The 26411-nt window shown below is 35.3% G+C and overlaps 2 protein-coding genes across 16 annotated transcripts in view; one reads left to right on the top strand and one right to left on the bottom strand.

Moving 5' to 3' along the window:
* Positions 1-22834, bottom strand: part of ppp1r9a (protein phosphatase 1, regulatory subunit 9A) — a 94967-nt gene extending 72133 nt beyond the window's left edge. For 2 of the 4 annotated variants that reach the window (XM_684261.11, XM_073931912.1), the window contains exons 1-2: positions 22645-22834; positions 7294-8657 (exon numbers count right to left, since the gene is read on the bottom strand). In XM_684261.11, coding sequence (XP_689353.6) covers positions 7294-8565 — 1272 coding nt within the window. In that variant the 5' untranslated portion in view covers positions 8566-8657; positions 22645-22834. Of the gene's footprint in view, positions 1-7293; positions 8658-13123; positions 13288-22644 lie in introns of those variants that run through there. The other 2 variants (XM_009294366.5, XM_009294367.5) reach the window with 1 other exon arrangement.
* sgce (sarcoglycan, epsilon) overlaps positions 19230-26411 on the top strand; it is a 31429-nt gene continuing 24247 nt past the window's right edge. For 4 of the 12 annotated variants that reach the window (XM_073930601.1, XM_073930598.1, XM_073930599.1 and 1 more), the window contains exons 1-2: positions 19230-19381; positions 19805-19869. Coding sequence is in view for 8 of the 12 variants with exons in the window: in XM_017352192.4 (XP_017207681.2) it covers positions 19345-19381; positions 19783-19869 (124 nt within the window). In the remaining 4 variants the exon portion in view is untranslated. Of the gene's footprint in view, positions 19382-19782; positions 19870-26411 lie in introns of all 12 variants that reach the window. The other 8 variants (XM_017352192.4, XM_017352190.4, XM_021468003.3 and 5 more) reach the window with 3 other exon arrangements.

Below are 26411 nucleotides of genomic sequence, written 5' to 3'. Positions count from 1 at the left end.
GATATTTATTACAAGCAATTACTCATCCACAACCCCATCTAAACAAACCTACGACCCCATTTTGTAGCTTGCAACCTTCATTTGGCAACAACAAAGCTTCATCTATTTATTTATATCTCAAAATCAAGCACTGTAATAGAAAAGGATTTGTTACAAGGCTAATTTACTGCATGAAATCACAAAATGAATCAGAAAATTATCTTTCTCCAACTAACAAACCAGTAATTGTCGGAGTAAATGAAGGGAAACGTGTGCGAGAGTGCTGTTATTCCAAACAACCACTAGAGCTGCTTGCACAAGAGCCTCTTACAGCAACTCTATATTAATTACGCTTTCAAATGCTTTAATATGAAAATGATCCACTTACTGAGAGACTAAGAAATATTATGTGCAGTAGCAGAGAGACGAACGTTCAGTGTGATTAACCACTAACGATTTATTCAACACCAAGCTAGTCTAGTCTGGTGAATGGACAATGTTTTACTACAAATCAGTCCCTTTCTCAAGTGCGCACAAACCGCAGACTGTTATTTCCACGATGTCTGCAGAAAAAAGCATGTGGCCTGGGTTCAAAATTCCCTGACTCATGAAAAAGTCTTTCTTTGTTAAGCTAATGACCACAGCAGTTCAGACGAGCTGACATGTAACGCAACCAGCACAATGCATTTCACCGTAAGCTGGCATTTTCCACCTGTTGCTTCATTTAATGAGATTTAGATCATGCGTATTAATGAAAGAGCATCACTAAAAGACACATCTGTAATACCAGACTGGTCTAAACGGCAGTTTCCAACCATATGTTCGCATGCATTGTTGCACATTTATCAGCTGCGAAGACCTATATTTCCCGTTTATAATTAACTGCCGGATCCAAGAATTCAATCCAAGAGTTGCATTGGGATGTGATCTGATTAAGGGACTCTAAGAATACAATACTTCAAGAGCAAAAAGGTCTACCTGACGAAAGTCTTGTCGTCGATCCTAGTTGTAAGAGCAACAAATAATAACTTGACTTCTATATAAATCTAAATAAAATGCTGTGCTTCCCACCTCCAGTCGCAATGACTTCTGGGACTTCCAGAGCAAGTTCGGTGCTCAAGTCTGCATCAGTGCGTCCTCGATATCAAGAACATATCCAGGAAGTTTCACGCGTCCTCCGTACTTGCGGTCTTGAGTAAGACCGTTTGGAAGTGAACTTAGGAAGCTGACGATGACGTTGCACGAGAACACGAGGACGCAAGACCGCTGAAGAATGCATATTGAGAAACAGCTCTTGTCTTATGTACAGCACTTTGGTCTGTCTTGTGACTGCTTTTAATGTGCTTTATAAATAAATGAACTTGAACTTGAATATTTGCCTTTCACATAAGCCACTTCTGATACCAAATGCTTAATTAGAAGTCAATTTATTTTTTGTTGTTCCTAAAACTTGTATATGTGATAAGACTTTTGTCAGGTAGTGTACAAACCAATCTTTGATTTCAGTTATTACTGTACATGGCACACTCTACCAAATTCAGCTGGTGTGAGGGAGATTAGTAAGCACACATCACGTTTACCCATTGAGAGAAAGCTGGGGAACTGGTCCAGCACTGCTTAAGGATATTAATGGGACTGATCCAACTAGGGGAACATTTGTTTTTTTGAGTATCTCCATCGAGAGTTAATAGCCATAGTTGTAAACACAATTTCTAGCAGATCGAACGTTCAAGATATCGCAACTAATCAATGACAACAGTCACAGTCCACGGCTGTGCCGTTATATCGCCAAATCAAAGATAATTGATTTAAATGTCGGCTAAGTGAATTTATCTGAACAGTAATTGACTGTAAAATGCATTTCGGAGAAGCTGACATCATAAAAATCCCCTCTTAAACAATGTGTTTCTGTAGCCTCCTGCGAAACACAAGATGTCGATAGACAGACTGTAATTTCCTTCATGCTTCACTGTGGAAAAGGTTGCAGAGGCAGCAGTTATCTATGGTCCTGTTTACACCTGGTTTAACCACAAGTGGATGACACTGAATACTGGTGTAAACAAGGTCTAAAGCATTTTGAGTGGGTCAATTTTTAAACACTTTAAGAGGTAATCAAAAACGCATTTTATCGAATTACTATCCACTAATGAATAATTACAATTTTCAATTTAATTGCATTTTTAACTACTGAAACTAGTGTTCATGCTAATGATGTCAAACATACTCAATTTCTAGTTTGCTTTTATAGAAAACATGGAAACTCCAAAGACACCTTCTAATGAATCCACAGAGCAGCATTATGACAGAACCCTAAAATATATTTAGTCTGATAAGAACCAGAACTGGTGGAATGTGGCAAAATAAATGGTCCACTGTTACAGTCCTATTTTGCACAAGCTTTGAAGCCTTTCAGCCATTGACTTCCATTCGACTACAACAGCGTTTGGAGTAGACCTTCATAATTTATGAAAGTCATTGAAAATTTTTAAATATGCATATCTCGAAATATATATTGTAATTGTTTTCAATAAGACGGCACGGTGGCTCAGTGGTAAGCACTGTAAGGAGAAGGTCATTGGTTTCGAATCTCAGCTGGGCGAGTTGGCATTACTGTGTAAAGTTTGCACGTTCTCCCTGTGTTCGCATAGTTTTCCTCCACAGACCAAAAACATGGGGTATAGGCAGGGCCAGACGGAATCTGCAGACATGTTTTGCTATTTCTGCGAAGAATTTTGGTAAAAATCTGCGGATTTCTGCGGAATTATTTTGGGAGTATCCAGCGAAGTATCATAACTATAACCTTAATATATTAAATAAAAAGTAATAAATTACTGAATAAAAACTGAATAAATTCAGATTTACACATTTACTCAAATAAATAAACAGAATTAATAATGAGCTAAAAATCTGCAGAAATCTGAGGAATTCTGTGGAAAATCTGTGGAAAATCTGCGGAATTCTGCGCGCGCAGATTCCGTGTGTGCCTAGCTATAGGTGAACTATATAATTGACTCTAGCATATATGAGTGTGTGTGAATAAGAGAGTGTGTGGGTCTTTCCTAGCACTGGGGGTTCACGAGTTAGTGTACTCTCAGTGTTGGGTTGCGGCTGGAAGGGTATCACATATAAAAACATATGCCAGAGTAATTGGTGGTTCAGTCGCCAAAGTAATTGGTGGTTCATTCCACTGTGGCGACCCCAATTAAACCTGGAACTAAACCGAAAGTGATCTAGTTAATGCTTCCTATAAATAAGTGCTTGAATACAAGAGTATTTTTGCATGGCTGCCACTGACACACACTTTGAAAGACTTTTCAGCACATCAGGTAATGTAGTTACATGTCAATACACATCTCGGAAAACCAAGGAGAGTATACATGCTGTTTTTTTGTTTTAAATCTGTAACTATTTTAGTATAGATGATGAAATATTATACAACTAAGCAATCAAGCCATGTTAATAAAGACAAAAAAGAAGTAACTCCACTTATTTAGAAGTGTTTTTGTTTTTTTCGTGTTGTTAGTTTGATAAAACTAGAGGACCAAAGAAGGACTTGTAGTGATACATAATTTTCCTTGAAATAATATCAAACATATCATATTGAAAATCGGATATTACATTATCTAGCATGCTATCCCCCAATATCGCACAACTCTGGTTTGGAGTTCTGAAACTTACAAGATGTTTTTTCAGCACAATGACCTTTTATTTTGGATTTCTCAGCTCATGGACGCTTTGATATCACATTGTGTATAGGAACGTGGACTGTCAGGCGTGAGGACAGACTGTGGTGGTGTGAGAGTTACAGCAAGGAGAGTCAGCAAGGCATGTGAGGACAAAAGCTATATGTGTACATCTCCCTACAGGCATGAGTGGGCCTCTGAATGTCACTTTATGGTTCTGTCTGATCATTAACCAAAACACACTAACTCAGGCTGGCATTACAGAGAACTGCTCTCATTAGATTAGGAGAAAATCAATGACATAGCATTAATGGCATTTACAGATACATTTATGACCATGCTTTCAGACGAGATGAATAACAGAAATTCAATAACGTTATGGCTGGAAGTCTGTTTTTAGGAAAGAAAAAAGGATAACTGGAGAGATTTAAAAATATAGAACGACATTTAGAGTGACCATGAGGCAGAAAAATCTTTGATAATGAAGAAAAAATGTATAACACAAAAGTACTCTTTCTATTTACTTTGTTTTCATATTTTTTTTAAAGCTTTTTGCTGTTGATTAGAGGTGTAGTGGATCACAACCCACTAGAGGTGTGAACCTACACTAGTCTCAAGGTTCGGTTCGGTTCGGTTACGATTATCATGCCATCAATTCGGTTCAATTCGATATTTCGGTGCATCACGGTGCATTGACGGTGCTTTCCATACACAGTTTTATATTTTCTTCACAGCAGCATTTCTTGTATTAAAATGTATGAATATATTTATATTTATATACTATTTGTAATACAATTTTGTCATTTAATACAAACAGTCAGATATAGAAACTGTAACTTTAAACAAAACGAGCATTTAGCAAATAATATAAACAAATATAAATATCCAGCTCACTTTCTGATCCTTGTCTAGTTCTCTTACACCTCTTTGATTGGTCACACCCTCAAAAAAAAAAAAAACGGTTGCGATTGGCTCTTGCGCGCTGCGTTCTTCACAGATGAGTGATGCTGATAAGTGGCAGGCGGCAGCGGCGATCTCACAGCTGATGTATGATAGACACGGTGGAGAAAACTCTGCAGACACGCGCTCGTTTCTGGATGCAAAAGTAACGCTGTAAAACAGCCGAGAAGAGAAGAAAAGCCACGCCAGGAGGTCAAATGGGCCACTGAGTGTGTGTGTGAGAAAGAGAGAGAGAGAGACAGATACAGAGACAGAGCGAGAGACAGAGCGCGCGCGCGCGAGCAAGAGAGAGAGAAATGAAGTAGGCTACTTTCATTCTCTCGATCTCAGTGAAATAGGGGCTATTGTTGTATTTGTCAGTGAAAGACTGATCCAGCAAACACACACAGTGAAATTGTGCACAGTTAATGAGTTTTAAGTAGTTAAAGCGCTGTAAATACTCGTGATCGCCTCCCTTGCGACAGAGCGCATATGAGGTAAATGACGTCAGTAATAACCGGTTATGATTATTACTGAACCGATACCGAACTGTCCGCGTCTGCATCACAGTGCACCAAAAAAACTATTATTTTTGACACCCTACAACCCACGGTTCGGAACGTGATTCGGAAAATAATACATTTTTTTTTAGCTTTACAACATTTTTTTAAACTTTACTTAATTTGTAACAATTGCAGAGAGACCGCCTCTCGCATTATTCAAATCATATGTGTGAAAGCATTTAGGCTTTCCTGTAAAATGTAATGGTGACAAAAGAAGTGGTGGGTTGTTCAGGATGTGGTGGGTTTCTTAGGTTATTAAAGGTGTTTTCTGTCACTACTTGTTTAGCCTCAATTAATGTATTCAGTGTAAGCTACACGGTTAATCATTGAAAAATCGGGATCTCAACACCCACACAACGTAAATTATAATTGATGGTGATTTGCATATGTTTATTAAGCTTTCAAATCGCTGCATTCAAATCTGTGTTTGAACAATACAAAAAACAAGAAAGCGATTTAGTCGTTAGTATTTTGAGTTAGTTAAGAAGCTACAAACAGTCAAATAACACAGAAGTACTGGCATAACAGTTTATAGTTTAGATAAAACCACTGATGTTTATGGTGAAGAATAAAATCACCGTCATGTGCTGAAAAATGAAAGTTATAGGCAGCAATTACATTATTATCCAAAAGGTGGTGACAATCGGCCATCAAAAATATGCCACTGAATAATTCTTCAAAAATGATCATCTAGCAATGAAACGCGAAGTTTTGAGTGAAAAACTGGATCATTTACTGAAAATAAATTTACACAATATAATGTTTAATTTATACATTTAGTGTTATCAGCAACAGTAGTAGTAAGAGTGAATTTTTCACAGTACTAAATATTTTACAGTTTATTTTTATTCAACTGATTATTTCTTCATTTATTTGTAATAAAATGACAGCTTTTAAGTTCTGTTTGTTAAAACCAAAAGTTGCATGCAGCATTGTTTTAGTAATGAATGTAATATAAATTACATTTGTCTCCTCCCCTTTTTTGGCTCATCTGAAAAATGGTTTGATCCGTGACAACAAAACTATAATGTGAACCGAACAGTGAGATTTGTGATCCGTTACACCACAACTGTTGATAGTGTGAGGGTTGATGCAGAAAATGCTTTTCTTTTATGTTTTAATATTACCAGGAATAAAAGATTGCAGATCAAATAAATAAAATGTAAGTTGCTAAAATGTGATTGTTGCAAAATTGTTTAATTTTTAGTATAAAATGTAAAAATTGTACAAGTTTAAATTAAATTACATTTATTTTACAACAAATAATTAAAGCAGTCCAGAAAAAAAGTATATAAAAGTCAATATATGAAAAGTATATTATGAAAAGTCGACTAAAAAATATAATTATTTGGGCAGAAATCATTATCATTAATTTGTGTTGAAGTGGAAATTAATTGAAATATAAGATATTAGATGAAATATGTATACTATATGAACATTTTATATGCTGCCTTTTTCAAATTGAACTACCAATATTACTGAACCAAAAACTAGTGAATAAAAGCACTACAGATCTTATAAATGAGTAATAATAATAATAATACATAAAAAAATAACAGCACTTATTATTAATTAAATTTCTTTCATTCATTCATTCATTTTCCTTCGGCTTAGTCACTTCATTCATCAGGGGTCGCCACAGCGGATTGAACCGCCAACTTATCCAGCGAATGTTTTACACAGCGGATGCCCTTCCAGCTGCATCACAGTACTGGAAAACATTCATACACACTCATTCACACACACTATGGCCAATTTAGTTTATTGAGTCCACTTATTGTGCATGTGTTTGAACTGTGGGAAAAAAACGAAGCACCTGGAGAAAACCCACAACAACAAGGGGAGAACATGCAAACTCCACACAGAAATGCCAACTGATCCAGCTGGGACTTGAACTAGTGACCTTCTTGCTGTGAGGCGTCAGTGTCAAAAATAAATAAATAAATTTAAAAAAAATTATATATATATATATATATATATATATATATATATATATATATATATATATATATATTTATAAAGTATATTAAATATACTTTAAGCATGGATGACTATTCATAATACAATATTATCCGATTAGAAAACAGACATCATTGACCCACTCAAGTAAAGAAAAGCAATAAACTTACTTTTATGGGAGCAGAGCTGAATTGAATTTTCCGTTTTTGTGGAATATCCTCCTTTTCCTCTTCTGGAAGACCAGGAATCTCCGTAATTTCCGATCCTGGGTCATAGGAAAGGTCATCATCATATAGGTCATCCTCTGGTTCAGTGCAGCTCTCGCCCCAGCCCTGGTAGCAAGCATCTCCATCGGCATTGAAAACAACTCTCTCATTACCACAGTATTCCTCATTGGTTTCTTCAATCTGATCCTCTGTAATCCGCCTAGACTCCTCTTTCACATGACCGTCCGTGTCCTCGTGGACTCTGGTAGCCTCAAGCAAATGTCCTGCAGCGTCATTGACTTCAGCCGGAGTCGAAGAACCATTCAAGGCCTTAGTTGAGTTAATCTCATCCTTAAGCTGCAGTTCACCGGATTCTTCAATCATCTCCTGACTCTTCTTCTCATCAGTTTTCGCCTCCGATAGAGGACTAGGACTGAGAAGATCTTCCGAAGATGAAGAAACCGGAAGATTGTGCTTGCTGCCCACTCGCGTCCTGTAAAAACCACTTGACGGAGACTGTCGAGCACTGGTGTCATCCTCACTGGCCTCCCCGTGTTTCTGTAAGCCATCAGGAGAGTACAACCCTCGTCCACTTCCATGGCTTCTTCTGAAGGTAGCGCCGGAGCCCTGCTGGTCTATATTTTCAAACACAGCGCTGAGTTGGCTCACAGTGGGAGAAGAAGCCTCCGTCCTGGAGCAAAGACTGTCCAAAGAGTCTGTGCTGCCTCTGTTTGAACGCGCTCCCCTCCAGTCGTCCAGATGCTCATGAGAACCTCTTTTATCCCGACCATAGGAGTACACCGGCGACTGTGAGGCGTCTCTGGAGCTCTGCTCGAAAAGTTTCCTTGTTTCAGAGAACTTCGAGTTGTGATGGCCACCGGACGTCCGCTCTCCAGTGCCTTGCTGGAACTTGACCACCGAGCCGTCTGTTCTGTTGATGAAGTTTGTCGGCTTGTTGAGTTTCTGTGGGGAAGTCTCGTCCCTGGCTTGTCGGTTTGACCCGGTGCTTTCTGTCCCCATTTGCATAAACATATTTTTAATGCGACTGACGTGGGCTCCGTATTGACGCCCTCGAGGCTGTCGGACCCCCTCGGGGTCTTTGTGTTTGTGGTCTCCATCCTGCCTCGGTTGATCGAACGCCTTCTTTAGCGCCTGGAACTCAGCCCGGTAGGCGTTTCTGTGCGGGGACGCGCTCCTCAGGGTGTTCCTCTCTGCCGAGGCCTCCGTCTTCATCATCTTAGCCTCGACAATGGAGGGCTTCTCAAAGATACATCAGCATTCCTTCAGGCTGTTCCTCCTTGGGTGCAATCACATTTTGTTGGGGATTCCTGAAAACGTTTGAAAAGGTTATGAGTGGCTTATTTGTTACAGATTGTACAATCATTAATTGCTTTAGCAAAGTTGGCAAGCATATATTGTAAAGAATTAAGCATTTGGTGAAGAAGTGACCCTAGTAAGCCAATGTACTAAATAGACTAGAGCTGGGCTGATAATTTATATCATATTGAACAGCGATAAAATCTATGTTGATAACTATGATAAGCTCTAAACATTTTTACTCGAAATGAATCCTAAGTGCCTATCACACATCAGAAATATGCAACAACAATCTATAATTGTGTTAATATTAGAGATTCACCAAATTTTTGGCCGCTGAAAATTACTGGCCGAAAATAGGTCATGCTGCATCACCCAGTACTGTTAATAGCACTCATTTCACTTTCCCACCAACAGTTCACTTTACCGCCAGCAGTATCCACCTTCAATCATGGTTGGGATACTCTTTAAAAAAGTGGAAGCATAAAAAACTTATATTGAAAAGTAGATCGTTATCGTTTAGTGTAGAAAAGAATTATAGAGATTGCACTTTTGCCATATCGCCCTGCTCTTATATAGACCCTATTGTTGGGTCTAAAGAATCAAGATATAATGTAATACAGCTTCAATTTTTTTTCACACATTGGAATGTTTCCTGTTTATTTCATTTTTATGAGAAAAACATAATGACCATCTCAAATTTTTACCATGATATAAAGAACATATCATCTAAAAATATCATTCAGTGTGTCAATAGTTTATAGTATATACCAACAATTTTTACAACAACAATCATTGGATGACAAATTAATTGATATCTGAAATATAACAATGTTGAATTTTTACAAAATATATTTGTTATGCTAAATGTAATGAAACTTTATTTCAATTATATTTTATTTTCACATACAGGTATATATCTTTGCACAAAGAGTAGATGCGGACACAAAAATCAAACATCTTGTCGTAATAAATAATGACCATTCAAAAGATTAGGGTCTGGAGAGTTTATCTTCTATAGACCATTTTGAGGGATGTAAACAAAAACAATGGTACCAACGTATTACCTGTTTTACATTCTTAATCTAGCTTCTAACAATCCAAAAAGACAAATTGATAAATAATGTTATGATAGCTGTTTTAACATTATGTTGTGATTGAATTGCCTCTTGTTACAGTTATTAAATAGTTCGATAATAAGCCAATGACATGACCACAATGACCACATTAAAATGATCTATAAACTTTCTTTCAACACAACTACAGTATAGCAAAGCCAATGAAAGGCAGTCCTGCAACCATTAGCCTAAAAAGTATAATTGCTAATGCTAACGCTGCATCTATGGTGCTACAAAGGGAAGGAGACCATTATGTGGTTGGCTAAGAGATGATTAATGTGTCTAATTGGAGTTGGAGATAAACTTTGCAAGACATCGACCCTCCAGAACTGAGTGTGGGCACTCCTGAGTTAGAGGTACTATGGCACGACTTAAAGAGACAGTTCAGCCAAAAATTAAAATTCACTCACCATTAACTCACCCTCAAGTTTTTTAATCATAACATTTTTCAAACAGAAAAGAAGGATTTTGAAGGATTTGGAAAACCATTCCCAGCAGGCACACAACGTCATATGATGTTAATATTGGGTTAGATTTAGGTTGTAATGTCGGGTGACCAAAATTCAATGTCTAGCCAGCATCTAAGGACAACGTTATTTTGACGTCCAATAATGATATCAAATGACGTTGATATTTGGTTGACTAGGTTGTGTTGGAAGGTGTTAAAAATCCAACATTTAGCCAACATCTAAAACCTCTCTGTTATAATAGTTGGGTTAAAAATACCCCAACATATAACCCAACTATAGGTTATTATAGCACCTTCCCAACTATGAGTTATTTTAACCCAATGCATTAGGTTATAAAATTTGACCCAATGCATTGGGTTATAAAGTATAACCAATGCATTGGGTTATTTTGATTAAATGTTATGTTTCCATTCTGGTATTACTATTGAAGCACTACTATTATTTTAGAATTATGGCTGTGTAAATAAATAAATGTCTTTGCTGGGTCCTAAAGGCAAAATTGACCGCCGAATATCCCAAATATGTGTATAATTTTCTCAAAAAAAAAAATTTTTGAGATAAACACGGGAGGTAGAGAAAGAGTTTTATCGGCCATGAAGCACGCGTTTGTATCATCAATAATTAAGAGTGCTGGTGAAACGAATAGAAAAAACACGACAAGGTAATTTGATTAAAAAAATAACAACATTATTACGTTAGAGCTTAAATAAATTTTACAACGCAAAAACAACATTACGTATGCATATTAATGCAGCTGTTCTGTGTCAGTTAAATCAGTTGACTGTTGAAATTCAAAATGTTAACCCAACTGGTTGAGCTAAAACCTAATAAAGGTTAAAAATAACTCAACAACGCACCAAATTAGTTTAACTCAATTATTGGGTTGAAGAAATAACTCAACGTTTTTTTGAGTGCAACGTCATGATGTCAAATACTGACATTTATTAGTCAGGTATGGCAATCAAAATCCAACTTCTGATAGACGTTATAGTGGTAACGTCCACACAACGTCAAGCTGTAACATCATTAGACACTGATATTTGGTTAATCTCAGGTTAGACTTTGTATTTTGACGTCAGCCTGATGTTTGATTCTGATGTCAATCTAATTTTCATTTCCAAACAAAATGCAACGTCACATGATGTTGGGGTAAAACGTCAAAATGATATCATGTTGATATCCTGTGCTTGCTAGGTTGACGTCAACTGTAGGAAATAAATATCATGGAAATCAATGGCTACTATTAATTTCCAACATTTATCAAAGTATATTCTTTTGTTTTGTGTTCAGCAGAACGGAGAAAGTCGAACAGGTTTGTAACAAGTTAAGGGTGAGTAATTTAGTGAAGTTTATTTATAAACTAATTTCGAGAGGATCACGTGCTTATGATTGCTTGCAGCCGACCCTGCGTTATTCAATTTATGATTCACCAATTAGACGATTCCTAAGCCACTATAAATACCCTAAGTTCAATATAACAGCCATCTTAGTTTTGAAGAATGTCACTGGTTCTAGTCCTTACAAAGCCAGCAGACGTTTCTGTGCGGAGTTTACACGTTTTCCCCGTGCTCACATGGGTTTCACCCCGGGTTCCCCGGTTTCCTCTCACTATCCAAAAACGTGCAACTTAAGTTAATTGACTAATTCAAATCGGCATCATAGACATGCTCCTAGTAAGTAGTTAGCTTAGAGCAATCACTATCTGTTCATTAGCTACTACAGCAGGGGAGTTCTCAAGATCTACCAGAGCTCAAACTCCCCTCTAGCCTTGCAAACACGAGGGAGCCCCGGGCTCGAGAATCTTATGAGCTCAGGTATCTCTCCCGGGACAGCATGTCAAACAAGCTTTATAATCAATCATCAGCTAAGTGTGAACTCTTGAATTATAACATTTTAATTTGAGGTGAAATATTCCCTTCAAAATCCACACTGAGAACATCAGGATGTTGTTAAATGGAAATGCAGACACTCAACTTATTTAGGTGATACACGCTTATTTGCACAGGCGAGCAATGCATAGGCTATGCTATGTTTATGACAAAACATAACACTTTTTTCATCTCTGCTCAAATACATCAAAAACATGTTAAACTTAAATTTGAACAGGCTTGAAGGCTCACTTCCCCAAACATAATATCCTAATGAACAGCAGCAGGGCAGATGAAAACAACACACCCCTAAAGCTGCAACTCCGCACATCAGTTTGTAAACACAACACCTGAAAAAGGGTCGGAGGACGCTGGAGGATGCCTTTGCATTATCTCCAGGAGTCCACCGCCCTGGTTCTCCAGCATTATGCGCGGTCATCACTTTGCCACAAGGGCCGACGAAGCACTCAATTTCAGCGCGATGTTGTTAATGCACCGATGTTTTCGACGCAGATCTCGATATGACTCACTGATTAGATTCGTCTTCCATCACTCGCCGTGAACACCGCAGACAGCAGCTGCATTACAGGCTACAGGAATGCGTTTAAAATCAACCCCGCATCTCAGAAATGAATATTTAATAACGATAATAACAGCGAAGGAAGACAGATGAGCCCAAACGCAAGGGCAAAATACATCGGCGCGCGCGACCTGCATGATGCAAAACAGTTGCTATTGGTTAGATAACGGTTCATATTTAAACCTCACAGCACGGATAACGTAAATAAACGTGCAAAAATAACGGTAAACGTGAAACTGTTCGTGTCTATACATCGCCCGCATCACTGACAGCTCCATCCTACAAACCCAGCATCCATAAACACTCCAAAATACACACTTACTTCATTCAGAAGAGTGTATCTAGCCAAAGCTAGCAAAACGTCGTACACAAACATAAAGCAGAAGTGACACAAGTATTGCTTAAACTCGCATGTTGTTGCTCCAAAAAAGAGTCACTTACCTACGCCTTCTTCTTGTTGTTGTAATCTAAATATATGTTATATTAGATATAAATATATCCTCGCTTTAAATGGTTTAGTGAAGGGGAATGACATTGAGCAGCATTTTGATTCAGCTCAGCTACTGGCATCAAGCTGCCATGCAGGACTTTACCAGACAATTGACACAATATGACATACAAGCCGGGCTTTACGCACACACATACACACACGCACACACACACACATACAAACGCGAGCGCGCAGCGAGACAACGCCATTGCAGGCGAGGGGTGATTCCGCCATACCCTTACTAGGGGGTGTTGATACATAACAAAATACTGAGTTAAATTATAACTTTAATCGAAGTCATTTCCGTATTTTCTCATGTTTTAGCAGTAGCTAGCAAGGTTACTTTAGTATATGCTGTTTTCGTGAACGCTTCGCTAATGTGACAGGTGTTTAACCTTTTTTTGGCGAATGGTTCGGTCCAGTAATCTGTATAGAGGAGGAACGAGCGAACTGCAGTCTGGCAGAGGGAGAGAAAGTAATTAAAATTGCAGAATAATAACTACAGTGGTTTTGTTGGAGTCATACAAGGCCACGTGGTTACATGAAAGATCACTCGATGTAATCTGTAATGTGATCAGCGGATCAATTAGCCAACAATTAAACTCTTAATTCTTTTTATTGTATGAAGTCAGAATAAGCATGTGTTGCTCAGTTTTACACACATTTTCAGTCAGGCTCGTAGCCAGTCTGGTGAAAGATGGGATTCTTTTGTTTTCTATTTGATCATGAGGTTTAAATACTGCATTTAGTGACATTGTAAGCACTATTTTTAGCTGGGTTTGCTTGTTGGATGGTCAAAATCACACTTTTTGATGTACTAAAATATTTTTCTAAGATTAGGAATGAAGACATATGAAGAGAAAATACTTACTTTTAAAATACTGAATTATATCATTAGGAAAATTTATGAAATCTGCTAAGTTTTAAATTAAAAACTTTATTTAGTTATAAACTGCCTATTGTGTCATTTATTAGGCAGATAACAAACTGAGCAGCACATTCAACTTTCCTCAGTCAGAATTTGGCCATTTTAATGTTGAACAATTAAAACATAATAATATTAATAATGTAGAGCTTGACGATTTTTCTAGTCTCTAAAAAATACATTTGAAAATGTATGGATAACAACAATAGCCAATTTAGTATTAAAATTAAATTTATTATTATTATTAGGTTAATCTTAGGTCTGACAATAAAATATGCATATAATATTGACACACATAGATATACGCACTGATACAATTCACAAAACAAGAAGTTATCAGGAAAACATAATTATATACTAAATAAGTATATAAATAAAAGGTAAAATACCATATATATATATATATATATATATATATATATATATATATATATATATATATATATATATATATATATATATATATACACAAAGATGTACAAACATAAGATAACATGAAATAAAACTAATAAAAAAATAATAATAATGATATATATATATATATATATATATATATATATATATATATATATATATATATATATATATATATATATATATATATATATATATATATATACACACACAAAGAAAAGAAAGGGGGAAAAAGAGCAATGAAGAAATGGGTGTCTCTTTAAAAATTTAATATGAACTTTAAGATAAGTTGCTTTTGGTGCTTCACCCTTATTTATTCTTGATTTTTTGGGTCCAAGATTTGAAATAAAAGTGTAAGTGTAAAATGTTAAATGTTTGATAAATGTAAAGTTGTAAAATGTGTTCTCTATTTAACAACAATACAGAAAGTCAGAAAGACGACTACTGTACTTTAGACTCTGCTTGGTCTTTTCAGGCATATTTTCACAATTTTCCAATATGATGGCTTAGCAGTCAAAATAATAATAATAATAATAATAATAATTCCTTACATTTATATAGCGCTTTTCTGGGCACTCAAAGCGCTTTACATAGTGGGGGGGATCTCCTCATCCACCATAGATGAAAATAGAACAAATGACCAAATGAATGGGACAAATTCTGGACCTTTGTCAGTGGGAGGAGGGTCTTTCGAACCACCCGAAGCCCCCCTGGCCACAAGCCTGACAGTTTAGCCTAAATCTGAATGGTGATGGATGTTTGTTTCACTCATAAGTTAGGTATTTAATTAAACACTTATTTAAAGCTATAAAAACATGCTGAATTAATTTATTTAGCCTAAATATTTAGAAAAAACATGACATCTGTTTTTATTACAGTAAAGAAAATCTAAATGACATTTTTTTAATTTCATTTAACAGAATAAAACCTGAAAAAACACACGATAACACATATTTATAAATTTTACATTCAGTGTCACGAAAAATATTCATGTGATCTCTTTAATTAGCCTACATCCTATATGTAATGTAAGGTGGATTTTTCAAGCGCATTTATTGTGTATGGCCAAACACCCAAAGCGCTTTACAATCATGAGGAGGGGGGTGGCATAAAGCTGGTAAATAAAGAGAAATGGATACTATGTTTATTGTTTAATGTTCGTTTAAAGTAATGTATACGGCATTGTAGACCCAAATAGATTTAGTTAACTTCTTGATTGGTTCATTAAGCTAATGTTGCATAAATCCCAATGCTATTGGTTTTGTGCCTTCAGCCAAAAGACTGCCTTGGGAATTGAATGAAACCACTAAATTATATAGCTGATCGCACAATAGACAACGGAAATATTGTGTTACATCCTCATGTTTCCCCCCCTTAAAATACTATTTATTATAACACTTGATCCCCTTGTATTCCTGTCAGCAGTCGTCTGAAGATGTTGCTATAGCAACCTAAAATCTTGATGGCACAAGATGCAGCCTAGTAGCACTTTTGTTCATGACACACAAAATGTGATACAGACCCAACAGAAGGTTGGTATCACTCGTGGTTCTCACTATGCAGACTGTCCAGTTGTGTGCCATTGTGCACAGTGCAAAAGGCCGCGGCCATCTGTGCTCAGCCTCTCCACGGGGGGTTGAATACATTTTAATAGACCTTATCTCATTGTCATCTTTAGAGCTTATGGGGCATGATGGATGGGGGAGGGAGGAGCCTCCTGCGCTTTATCCTGAGAGAGGGGTTGAATTTGTGCCTTACAATTGGGGATTTATACAGGACTTATATGATATAATATTTAAATGCCGATACAAAAAAGTGTGGTCATGGAATTACAGTTTTTCTCAGTGGCTTTGGTGCATTTCTCACAACACTATTTACATTTGTACAACAGTTCATGCATTTCTCAAAACAATTAGTCATTTGTGCACATCCTAGTAGAAGTTTCTCATTCCTTCCAACAAATTGCAAATGCTTTTGGACATGCATTAATTGCTTTCATAAAACTCTCTGCTATTTATAACATTATCATATGCTTATGTCAGTCAAATGAACTAAACTTGTGAATGCTGAATAGTCATTCCATATAAAACCAATAGTCCTCATTTCATTACTTGGGTCATTACCAGGGCCAGACGGAATCTGCGGACATTTTTTGCTATTTCTGCGCAGAATTGTGTTAAAGATCTGCAGATTTATGCGGAATTATTTTCAGAGTATTATAACTAAAACTTTATTATATTAAATAAAAAGTAATACATTTTAAACTTTTATTTAATGTTTGCAATGCAAATCCAATTAGATCCACTTATTTAGTAAGCAAAGTCTCTTATATAATAAATCTACTAGAAGACAGAAAATGTTACTTTTACAAACTGTATTGTAAATAAATCATATTAATTTTTTCATATTAGTCAAAAATATGACTGTAATTAATTTAAAAACTGAATAACACATTTACACAAGTAATTACAGTTTTTCTCAGTCGCTTTGGTGCATTTCTCAGTACACTATTTACATCTGCACAACAGGTAATGCATTTCTCAAAACAGTTAGTCATTTGTGCACATCATAATAGCAGTTTCTCATTCCTTCCAACAAATTGCAGATGCTTTTGGACATGCATCAATTGCTTTCATACAACTCTCTGCAGTTTATAGCATTATCATTTGCTTATGTCATGTCAGTCAAAATTAACTAAACTTGTAAATGCTGAATAGTCATTGCACATAAAACTTATAGTCCTCATTTCCTCATGTCATTACAGACAAAAATGTTGAACTAATTGTCAAAATCTGTCTTGCAAATTTTATTTAAAAAAATTTAATCTTTATTTTTCTGAAAATGTCTTCTAAATTGAACAATATTATGAATGATTTACAGATCTGTGTTGTAGGTTCAGTTCCAATATGTTCTGCATATAGTTTACAGTTGTGCCCAGCTTTACCCAAAGGAAGCTTATGCTTGTTGTAAATAAGGGTGCGTTTATTCTTTTGCACAATGCTGTGAATAAATTAGAATTGCAATGAGCATGTGCAGTAAAAATGTGAAACATATTCAGTGTCTTGTACTCAGATACCTCACTAAATGCAGTGATGTCTAACTTTCTGTAGTTTTCAAATGGCTGTACAAATAGTATATTGTCTTGAACATTTTCAGTATGTTTCACCAAAATCTGACTTTTTGTCATTGAAAATATGTACAGAGTAAACTGTTAAAATGAAAACATGACAAAGCCTTATGACTATCTTGATCATAAACAATGGTGTCAGAACATTTCATCTTGATGACATTGACACTTTTATTGACATCAATACTTGCTTTTGAGGAATGAGGTCTCCATTTTGAGCAAGTTACACGCTTTTGCAGGTTATCAGCTCGGTTTGGCACTTTGTACTAATTGTTTTGAGAAGTGCATTAACTGTTGTGCAAATGTAAATAGTGTTTTGAGAATGCACCAAAGCCACAGAATAAAACTGTAAATAAATATAGACAGAAAGCATGACAAAAACAGACAGACAGACAGACAGACAGACAGACAGACAGATCGACCAATAGATAAACACAGAAATACACTTATTTTGACATATACTTTGACATAGACTTATTTTGACTAAATGTAAATGATATCACACATTCTTATATGGATGGATGGATGGATGGATGGATGGATGGATGGATAGACGGACGGACGGACAGATAGATGACAGACAGACAGACAGACAGACAGAAAGATAGATAGATAGATAGATAGATAGATAGATAGATAGATAGATAGATAGATAGATAGATAGATAGATAGATAGATAGATAGATAGATAGATAGATAGATAGATAGATAGATAGATAGATAGATAGATAGATAGATAGATAGATAGATTGTCATTAAAATAGTATTTATATCTAACACTGACATAGACTTATTTTGACTAAATGTAAATTAAATTTCATATTCTTTATAGATAGATAGGAAAGAAGGAAAGGCAACCACTGCTTAAAACATATGCTGGAAAAGTTGGTGATTCATTCCTCTGTGGCAACCCTTAATAAATAAGGGACTGAGCCAAAGGAAAATTAATGAATGAGTAAATAATATAATGTTTATTACTATATTATAACATGTTTATTATTATAGTTATTATAATTTATTAGGCCTACATTACATTATTTTAAAATATTTTAGACAGACAGACAGACAGACAGACAGACAGACAGACAGACAGACAGACAGACAGTTAGATAGATAGATAGATAGATAGATAGATAGATAGATAGATAGATAGATAGATAGATAGATAGATAGATAGATAGATAGATAGATAGATAGATAGATAGATAGATATATAGATTGTCATTAAAACAGTATTTATATGAAATTTATAATAATTTATAAAAACTTTCTATAAATAGCCTAACTGTTACAATTATGTAATTAATGTAGGACTAAATCTGTTAAAGTTTCTTAATTTACAGAATAGGAAGGCCAGTCGAATATTATACAAACCATATAGCCTGTAATATCTAATTTCTAAAACATTTAAATCTTACATCATTACATTGGATTAAAAAAAAATCATTTGAAATGTAAAAATTAAACAAAAGTATAATAGCTACATATGTTTTCCATTCCGTCCCCCCGTAAATATAGCCAGTGATATATTTGTTCCAACATCTGCGCCAGATGTTCCAGCCAACCAGCGGCCATGATCATCGGCTCCTGTGAGTGGGAGGAATCTGAGCAGCGGCGGAGGATGATGATGCTTATGGCTGTCACATCCAGAGGACCACCAGACACCTCAAACCTGTGATGTTAAAAACCACTGCGGCAGCTGAACGATGGCCTTGCCTGACGTTTTCGTGGGGCTCATAGTGGGTACGTATATAGACCTGAGACGACAACACGGGGAGAAATACTCGCTCTTTTCCGCTGCAGTGATTGCTAGCCTAATGGCTAACGGAATAGCGTTCGTGCTCATTACATCATGGATAAACCGACTTGGAGTTAATCGTTAATTCAACGCGGAGATACGGTGAATCGACTGTATTACACATAGATGACGTTAATAATAATTCCGCAAGAAGTATTTTATAACCTTACATGCCGTCTGCCTTCGTATAATGTTACTGTAGCTAAATCACAACAATACAGTTATAACGCTTGGTTCTTTTCCATAAACACCAAGCATTTCGTGTAATATTAAGACGCATTTTTTTTCTTAGTGAGCTGTTTTCTCATGTTGTTCCCTTTGTTTGTCCTATTTGTACGTTCTAAAGTCGTAAATGTTTGTTCTGTCAGTGGCACACACGCCCAAACCCGGGCTTTAATCGACTCCAAACAGAGATCTGTGTTTTACAGTGGCGGTGAGTGATTGGACATACTGGCGGTGTCTCAAAAACTAGTGTGCTGCCTTCCCTGTATTTAGTGATTCATTTAACTGATTTAGACCTTTTAAAATCCTTTCATTGATTTATCCAGTAGGATTTCTGCAGGTTATGCTACATGATTAAGATATTTTTCAACAAAACAATTATATTTATTGTTAATTGACTCATCTTCAGGCCTCCTATGTGGCTTTTTCTCTTTATTAAGACATTAACGATTACTCTTTTTTTAAGCCAGAATAGTTGGTGATAAAATGCAAATTAACAGGCCAAAAAAACATATTCAGGCAAAACGTCATCATGTGCAGGCAGGGGCGGATTTAGTGATTTTGGGGCCCTAAGCAATTCCAGCCATAGGACCCAAGTCCTGAAATGCACTCTTTCTACTTTTATTTAATTTTTATTTATATTGCAGTTTTTATATATCACTCAATCTTATTTTTGACATTTTAGTTTAATGCAATTGCTACATTTTGAATTATTAGTTTTCTTAAAATTAATTACAACAAAAAATAATAAATACATATAATTTTTTATAAAGTGGATATTTTATTTTGTAATATTAATAATATAATTACATTATATATATATATATATATATATATATATATATATATATATATATATATATATAACGTTACATTATTATAATAGCATTATTGACTGTATTAAATAATATTTAATTACGTTAAAATTGTATTTGTAACTCTTACCATACAAAATATAGTACAAAACAACGTTATATATAGTTTATAGGTATCATTTATACTTCTCCTTCTCGATATTTATTGGAGGCCCCCAGATTTCCTGGGGCCCTACGCGGCTGCTTACCTCGCTTATTAGTTAAATCCGCTCATGTGTGCTGGTTTAGTACCATTTGCCAGGGCTGTGAATCACAGGTGATAATGTTGTAAATATTGTTCACTTTCATGCACAGACTGATCGTTTCACTTAATTGCCTTGATCTAGCATTAGTAGACATAGGTATTCATTTTGGTCACACTTTAAGTGTTTAAGTACCAATTCTTGCAAACTAATGGCTTATTACCTGCCTATTATTAAGATATTGCCTGTTTATTAGTACTTATAAAATACATATCCTGCCTGATCATATTCTACATTCATAATCCTACTCAATACATGAACCTAAGCACAAAATTAAGTTATTTGATCTAAAAGACATAGTTAATGATAGTGCTTAGCATAGTTGATTACACTATATTTTAAAAAAAAGAATATTTTTTACCATTTTTCAGTGAATATAGGCAATGTATTTTGGTGCATTTAAACAAAACAGACTTATTAAACAGATATTTTTATTAAAATAATATTTTAGTCACCATACTGTACATATTTAGAAATTGAAAGATAATACAATACAATTCAAGCAAAATATTGCAAAAATAAATTACATCCTACAAATTTAAACACATTTTTTACCTCTTTTGATTTTTCCTCCTTTAAAAGTTTGTATTTAATATTTTTCTATAACAAAATCATTTGGATGTGCTAGTTTTTGGACCATCATCATAAGTTATTTTGTTAGATAAGCTTCAGTACTGACTAATCTAATGTATATGCACAAATATAATATTGTATAGCTTCCTAATAAAATATGAATTTAAAAGATGGATTTGTGAAGGGTGCACATATACACTGTATGCTGAGCACTGTATGTTATTAGCGAGAATTGTTGGTGTATTGGCGATCTACTCATTCCAGTTCCCCGCCAATTCCATAGGGACTCAGCACAAAGGATTTAACGTGTAAAACCACAAACTAGCAATGTAACAGTTTACTCTTCGTTTGTCAGGATTCAACAAAAATCAAAAAACAAACGTAAGAACTATTTACACTTTTCCAAGCTTCAATATGAATATGACTTTGAAGAACGAAAACATTACCATCAAGCCCCTTCCTTCTTTCTTATCTTTTTTCCTTGTTGCTTACATATGGACGTATGGCATTTGTTAACATATGAAATGTGATGTACATAATATAATATCACAAAATATACAAATCAAATGCTGTATCCAATAACAATAACTATAAATCTCAATACAAAAATTATAATATTATCGTAAAATATTACAAATCTCTTTGCGCTCTTTATGGCTCTAACAGCCTTAATTTTCTTTAGCCAGTGTATTTTGACTCATAAAGTGCCTGTAGCCATTAACTTGCATTTTATGAATCACCAAGGATGACATTTTCAGCTTAAATGGCCTGAGGATGATTAATTAAATAGTCATTTTTCATTTTTGGATGAATCCCTTTTAAAGATTATACTCTAGTACAGCAAGTCATTCACAGACATTGTATTAAAGGCATGTGTAGCACAAAAAGTTTGACGTGCATGTAATGCTGACTAGGTAGGCAGCTCACTAGGTTTTTCAGACGAAGCTGATGTGTTTGAAGTGATCATAACACATGCACAGCGTTTTCCTGTGCAAAGCTTTTTGGGCTTAACACCTGCCAACCTGCTGAATCGCCTCCCTGTATAATTCACCTTCCTCTCGACTACTTTAAAGTAGAATGGGAGGAACTACTCCATTAACAAAACCGCTAGTGTGTATATTATAACATGCTGTAGCTCAATGATGCAACAGCTAATGTATAACAGTTTTATTTACATATTGTTTGATGTGCATAATACATTTATAATTCCCTGTGCAGCACTATTAATGAATGCATTTCTATTCAAATCATAATATCCACTGTTTAAAGTGTATAATAAATGAAAATCGGTATTACCTGATAAAGGGCCGGCTTGGGGAAAGCATTCTCTCGCTTCTCCTTGACTGTGTTCCCGGCTACAGCTTAGTCATGACAAGCTGACCCAGTTTTGTGCACAACTCTGATCTCCAGGCGCAGTACTTTGAACAGTTTGACGTCTTCGCGATCATGCAATTAGACTGCACTGCTTTGCAACGAATTGTGAAGTGCATGAATTCCTCTTGACCGGAAAAGAGAAGACAACACAGAGCTGATTCGACAGTTCACTAGGACATCCCTGACTGTGTCACGGAAAAGGGAGGGAGTGAAAGAGAAAGTGTCTTTTCTTAGTTGCCACATGATGAATTTCTACATTTGGCTCCACACAAGGTCATCCCATAAAAATCATAAACCAGGATTAGCTATTTCTCCTGCAGGGCCTGCATGTGCCTGTTCACTCTGTGCATTAATTGGTGTCACAAAGTTTGGCATTAACCATTAATAGTTGATCTATTAGAATATAATGCATCACCTTCAGTTTGCCTTGAGTAGTACTCACGTAGACTCTGATATGTGGTTTTGTTGCTCCCAGGTTTATATGGGCTATGGTCACCCACAGGGTGACAGAATAAACCATCTGGCGCTCTAATTATTCAAGGCATGCATCTGTGGCCCCCATATGTACAAAACCACAGCCATCAACATCACAGAAACAGATCAATACCCCACCATGGATGAAACCATTAGTAGTGACACAGCTGCTCAGCACAGGCCTGTTATACCGAATGTTTAGCATGAATAGTGAATGTTAGCATGGATATTTGTCATGAGAGGATTTCCCTAGGCATTAAATTATGGATATTTGTATGATCTTACAGCAATGTTGGACCAAAACATTTGTCTGGCTGCAAATACATCATTAGCTATGTTTCCATCCACCCATTTGTATGCGCATTTTAGATTATCGCATAACAAAAAACTTGATGGAAACACTATGACAGGGGTTCTCAACTGGTTTGGCCATGGGACCCATGTTTTTACATGGATATCAAGCCGCGACCCAAAATTTTAGGATCTATAATACAATTTTAGAAATTATAATCAATTAGTATTTATTTGTTAGCATACACAAGTAGTGACAGATAAATCATAAGAAAATCACCAAGACTTACAAAAAAACTATATTTTATTGCTGTCATTTAACAAAATGTATCAAATTACAGAGTAAAAGCGACAAATACTGTAAACAGTGGTTAGGGTAAGGAAAAGTTCAGTTGCCATGAACTAAACTGTTAATAAAACGTGTTGTCTGGTTTCTAAATATCGTTTTAATTTGGAAGGTTTTGTGCTCTCTTGTGAGAGCACCTCACTACTTATGACACACTGAGGCTTTAAGTCTTTTTTGCCGTCAATATATGTAAATCCATACTTTACATATCCGGGGTCGTATTTGCGCTTTGACTTATTTGTTTCTATAATTAAATGAAATTTTATATGTCGAACGGTGCGGTTGTCGTGCATGCATTTCAAAATAAAAGTCCAAATAAGTAAAAAATTAAACTTTTGTTGTTTTTTTGACCACACTCTTCGCGACCCAATGAAAATGTTGCCCCCCCAGTTGAGAAACACTGCTCTAAGATGCGCATACATTTTTTAATTTATTTCTTCATTTATTTATTTTTATTGTATGCCCACATTCACAAAACATTAACATAAAAATGTTATAAATAAATAAATAGGTAAAAATAAAGTACAATCACACAATTTTAGAGTAGTCTTAAGTTGTGCATACATTTTTGAACATTATAATTTTGCATAACTGAGTAGGATAAACTTTTTATTCGATAAGAAAAAATGTGCATAAGCTCTTAGGGAAATGCAAACACATTAAATAAGTCATATAACAAGATTTTGTTATAAGAGATCATGTGATTATAAAAATAGGTGCGATGGACCACATTAATGGACAAACTAGTAAGTGTGCGTTTCCAAAAACCATTGTTAGTCAACTAAGGTTGCAAGTTCCGTTATTACAAACATAGTTCAATGATTTGGGGTTTCCTAAATCTGTCAACAAACATTCAAAAACTGTGTCGCAAACTTGTATACTTGCATCGCAAACTTGTAGAGCTGTAGTTAACGATAACCGTTTTCAAGGCGTGTTTGGAATAGTCAAGGTTTTAAAACAATTAATTTAATAAAAAAAAAATAAAAAAAAATTCTGTAATACCGTTCCTAAGGTATGAGTAAGATTTTTTTATTTATGTATTTTATTAGACTTTTCTTACGTTTTTTTTAGGACCATAGTATTTTCAGCAGAAAAGATATCCAAAGATGCTATTTAAATGGTAAAGAAATCTGTGTTTTTGAAACTAATGAAGACAGCAAAAGGCAATAATTCATTTGAATTATTTAACCTGAAATGTTTACTGTTCCAAAATATTTTAAATGTTTCTCAAAATGAAATATATTGTGTTCAAAGGGGAATTTTTCATTTTTTACCCAAACATTTTAAACATATTTTAGAGTGTAATCACAATACCGTGGTACTGTGAAACCGTGATATATTTATCCAAGGTTATCATACCGTCAGAATCTTATACCGGCCCATGCCTAGTTAGAAGCATAGTTCCTAGTTGTGTTCTATTCCCAGTTATCTCCCCTATGCCCTATTCCTTTCAAACGTTCCAACATTTAAACTTGGAATGATTTAAAAAATCAAACATTAACCTTTTGTGCACTACTTGAAATTTTTTTTGTCCCACATCTTGGATTGAATAATATGCTAACACAAACAAACAAACAAAAATAAAAATATATACAGTCAAAATTATTAGCCTCCCTTTGAATTTTATATTTATTTTTTTAAAATATTTCTCATGTGATGTTTAATGGAGCCTCAAAATTTTAACAGTATTTGTGATAATATTTTTTCTTCTAGAAAAAGTCTTGTTTGTTTTATTTCGGCTAGAATAAAAGCAGTTTTTAAAAAAACTATTTTAAGCTCAATATTATTAGCCCTTTTAAGCAATATTTGTTTTCAATTGTCTGCAGAACAAACCATTGTTATACAATCACTTGCCTAATTACCCTAACTCACATAGTTAACCTGATTATTCGAGTTAAGCTTTTAGATGTCACTTTAAGCTGAATACTAGTATCTTAAAAAATCTAGTCAAATATTATGTACTTTCATCATGGCAAAGATAAAAAAAACAGTTATTAGAAATGAGTTATTAAAAGTATTATGTTTAGAAATGTGTTGAAAAAATCTAAACAGAAATTAGGGGGAAAAATATACAGGGGGGGGCTAATAATTTAGAAGGGCTAATAATCACTTCGACTTTAACTGTATATGGAACCAAAAAAGGATGAGTAAATGATGACAGAATATTCATATTTGGTGAACTATCCCTTTAATGTGTTCCAGCGATTCACAGCCCCCTTGTGAGCACACACTGTGTCTAAGGGAGCTGTTTTGTATCTGAAAGTGTCACGAGATCTGGCGTTTGTGCAGTGCATCTCTGCAGTAGATTTCTCCCAGTGCAGCACACACTCCTGTGAAGATAAAAAAAACTATGTCTCCTGTATCTATTATAAGCTACTGAAGAAGAAGAAAACACGCAACATCTTCTGCCTATAAATAATGCTTGAACGATGTGTGCACCGGAGAAAGGGGTTTCATGTGCAGAGTGCGGGGTGGTGTGTGTGAGATGCATTGAGCGTGCTGTGTTTTGAGATTGTGACTCATTATACTACCGTCCACCAGCCAATGAGTGGCCCAAGACACATTCTCCCACTCGCTC

Source organism: Danio rerio, chromosome 19 (assembly GCF_049306965.1).
Source record: "Danio rerio strain Tuebingen ecotype United States chromosome 19, GRCz12tu, whole genome shotgun sequence".
Taxonomy (NCBI): domain Eukaryota; kingdom Metazoa; phylum Chordata; class Actinopteri; order Cypriniformes; family Danionidae; genus Danio; species Danio rerio.
The sequence above is the reverse complement of the archived record's forward strand: the minus strand, read 5'-3'. Positions and strand labels throughout refer to the sequence as shown.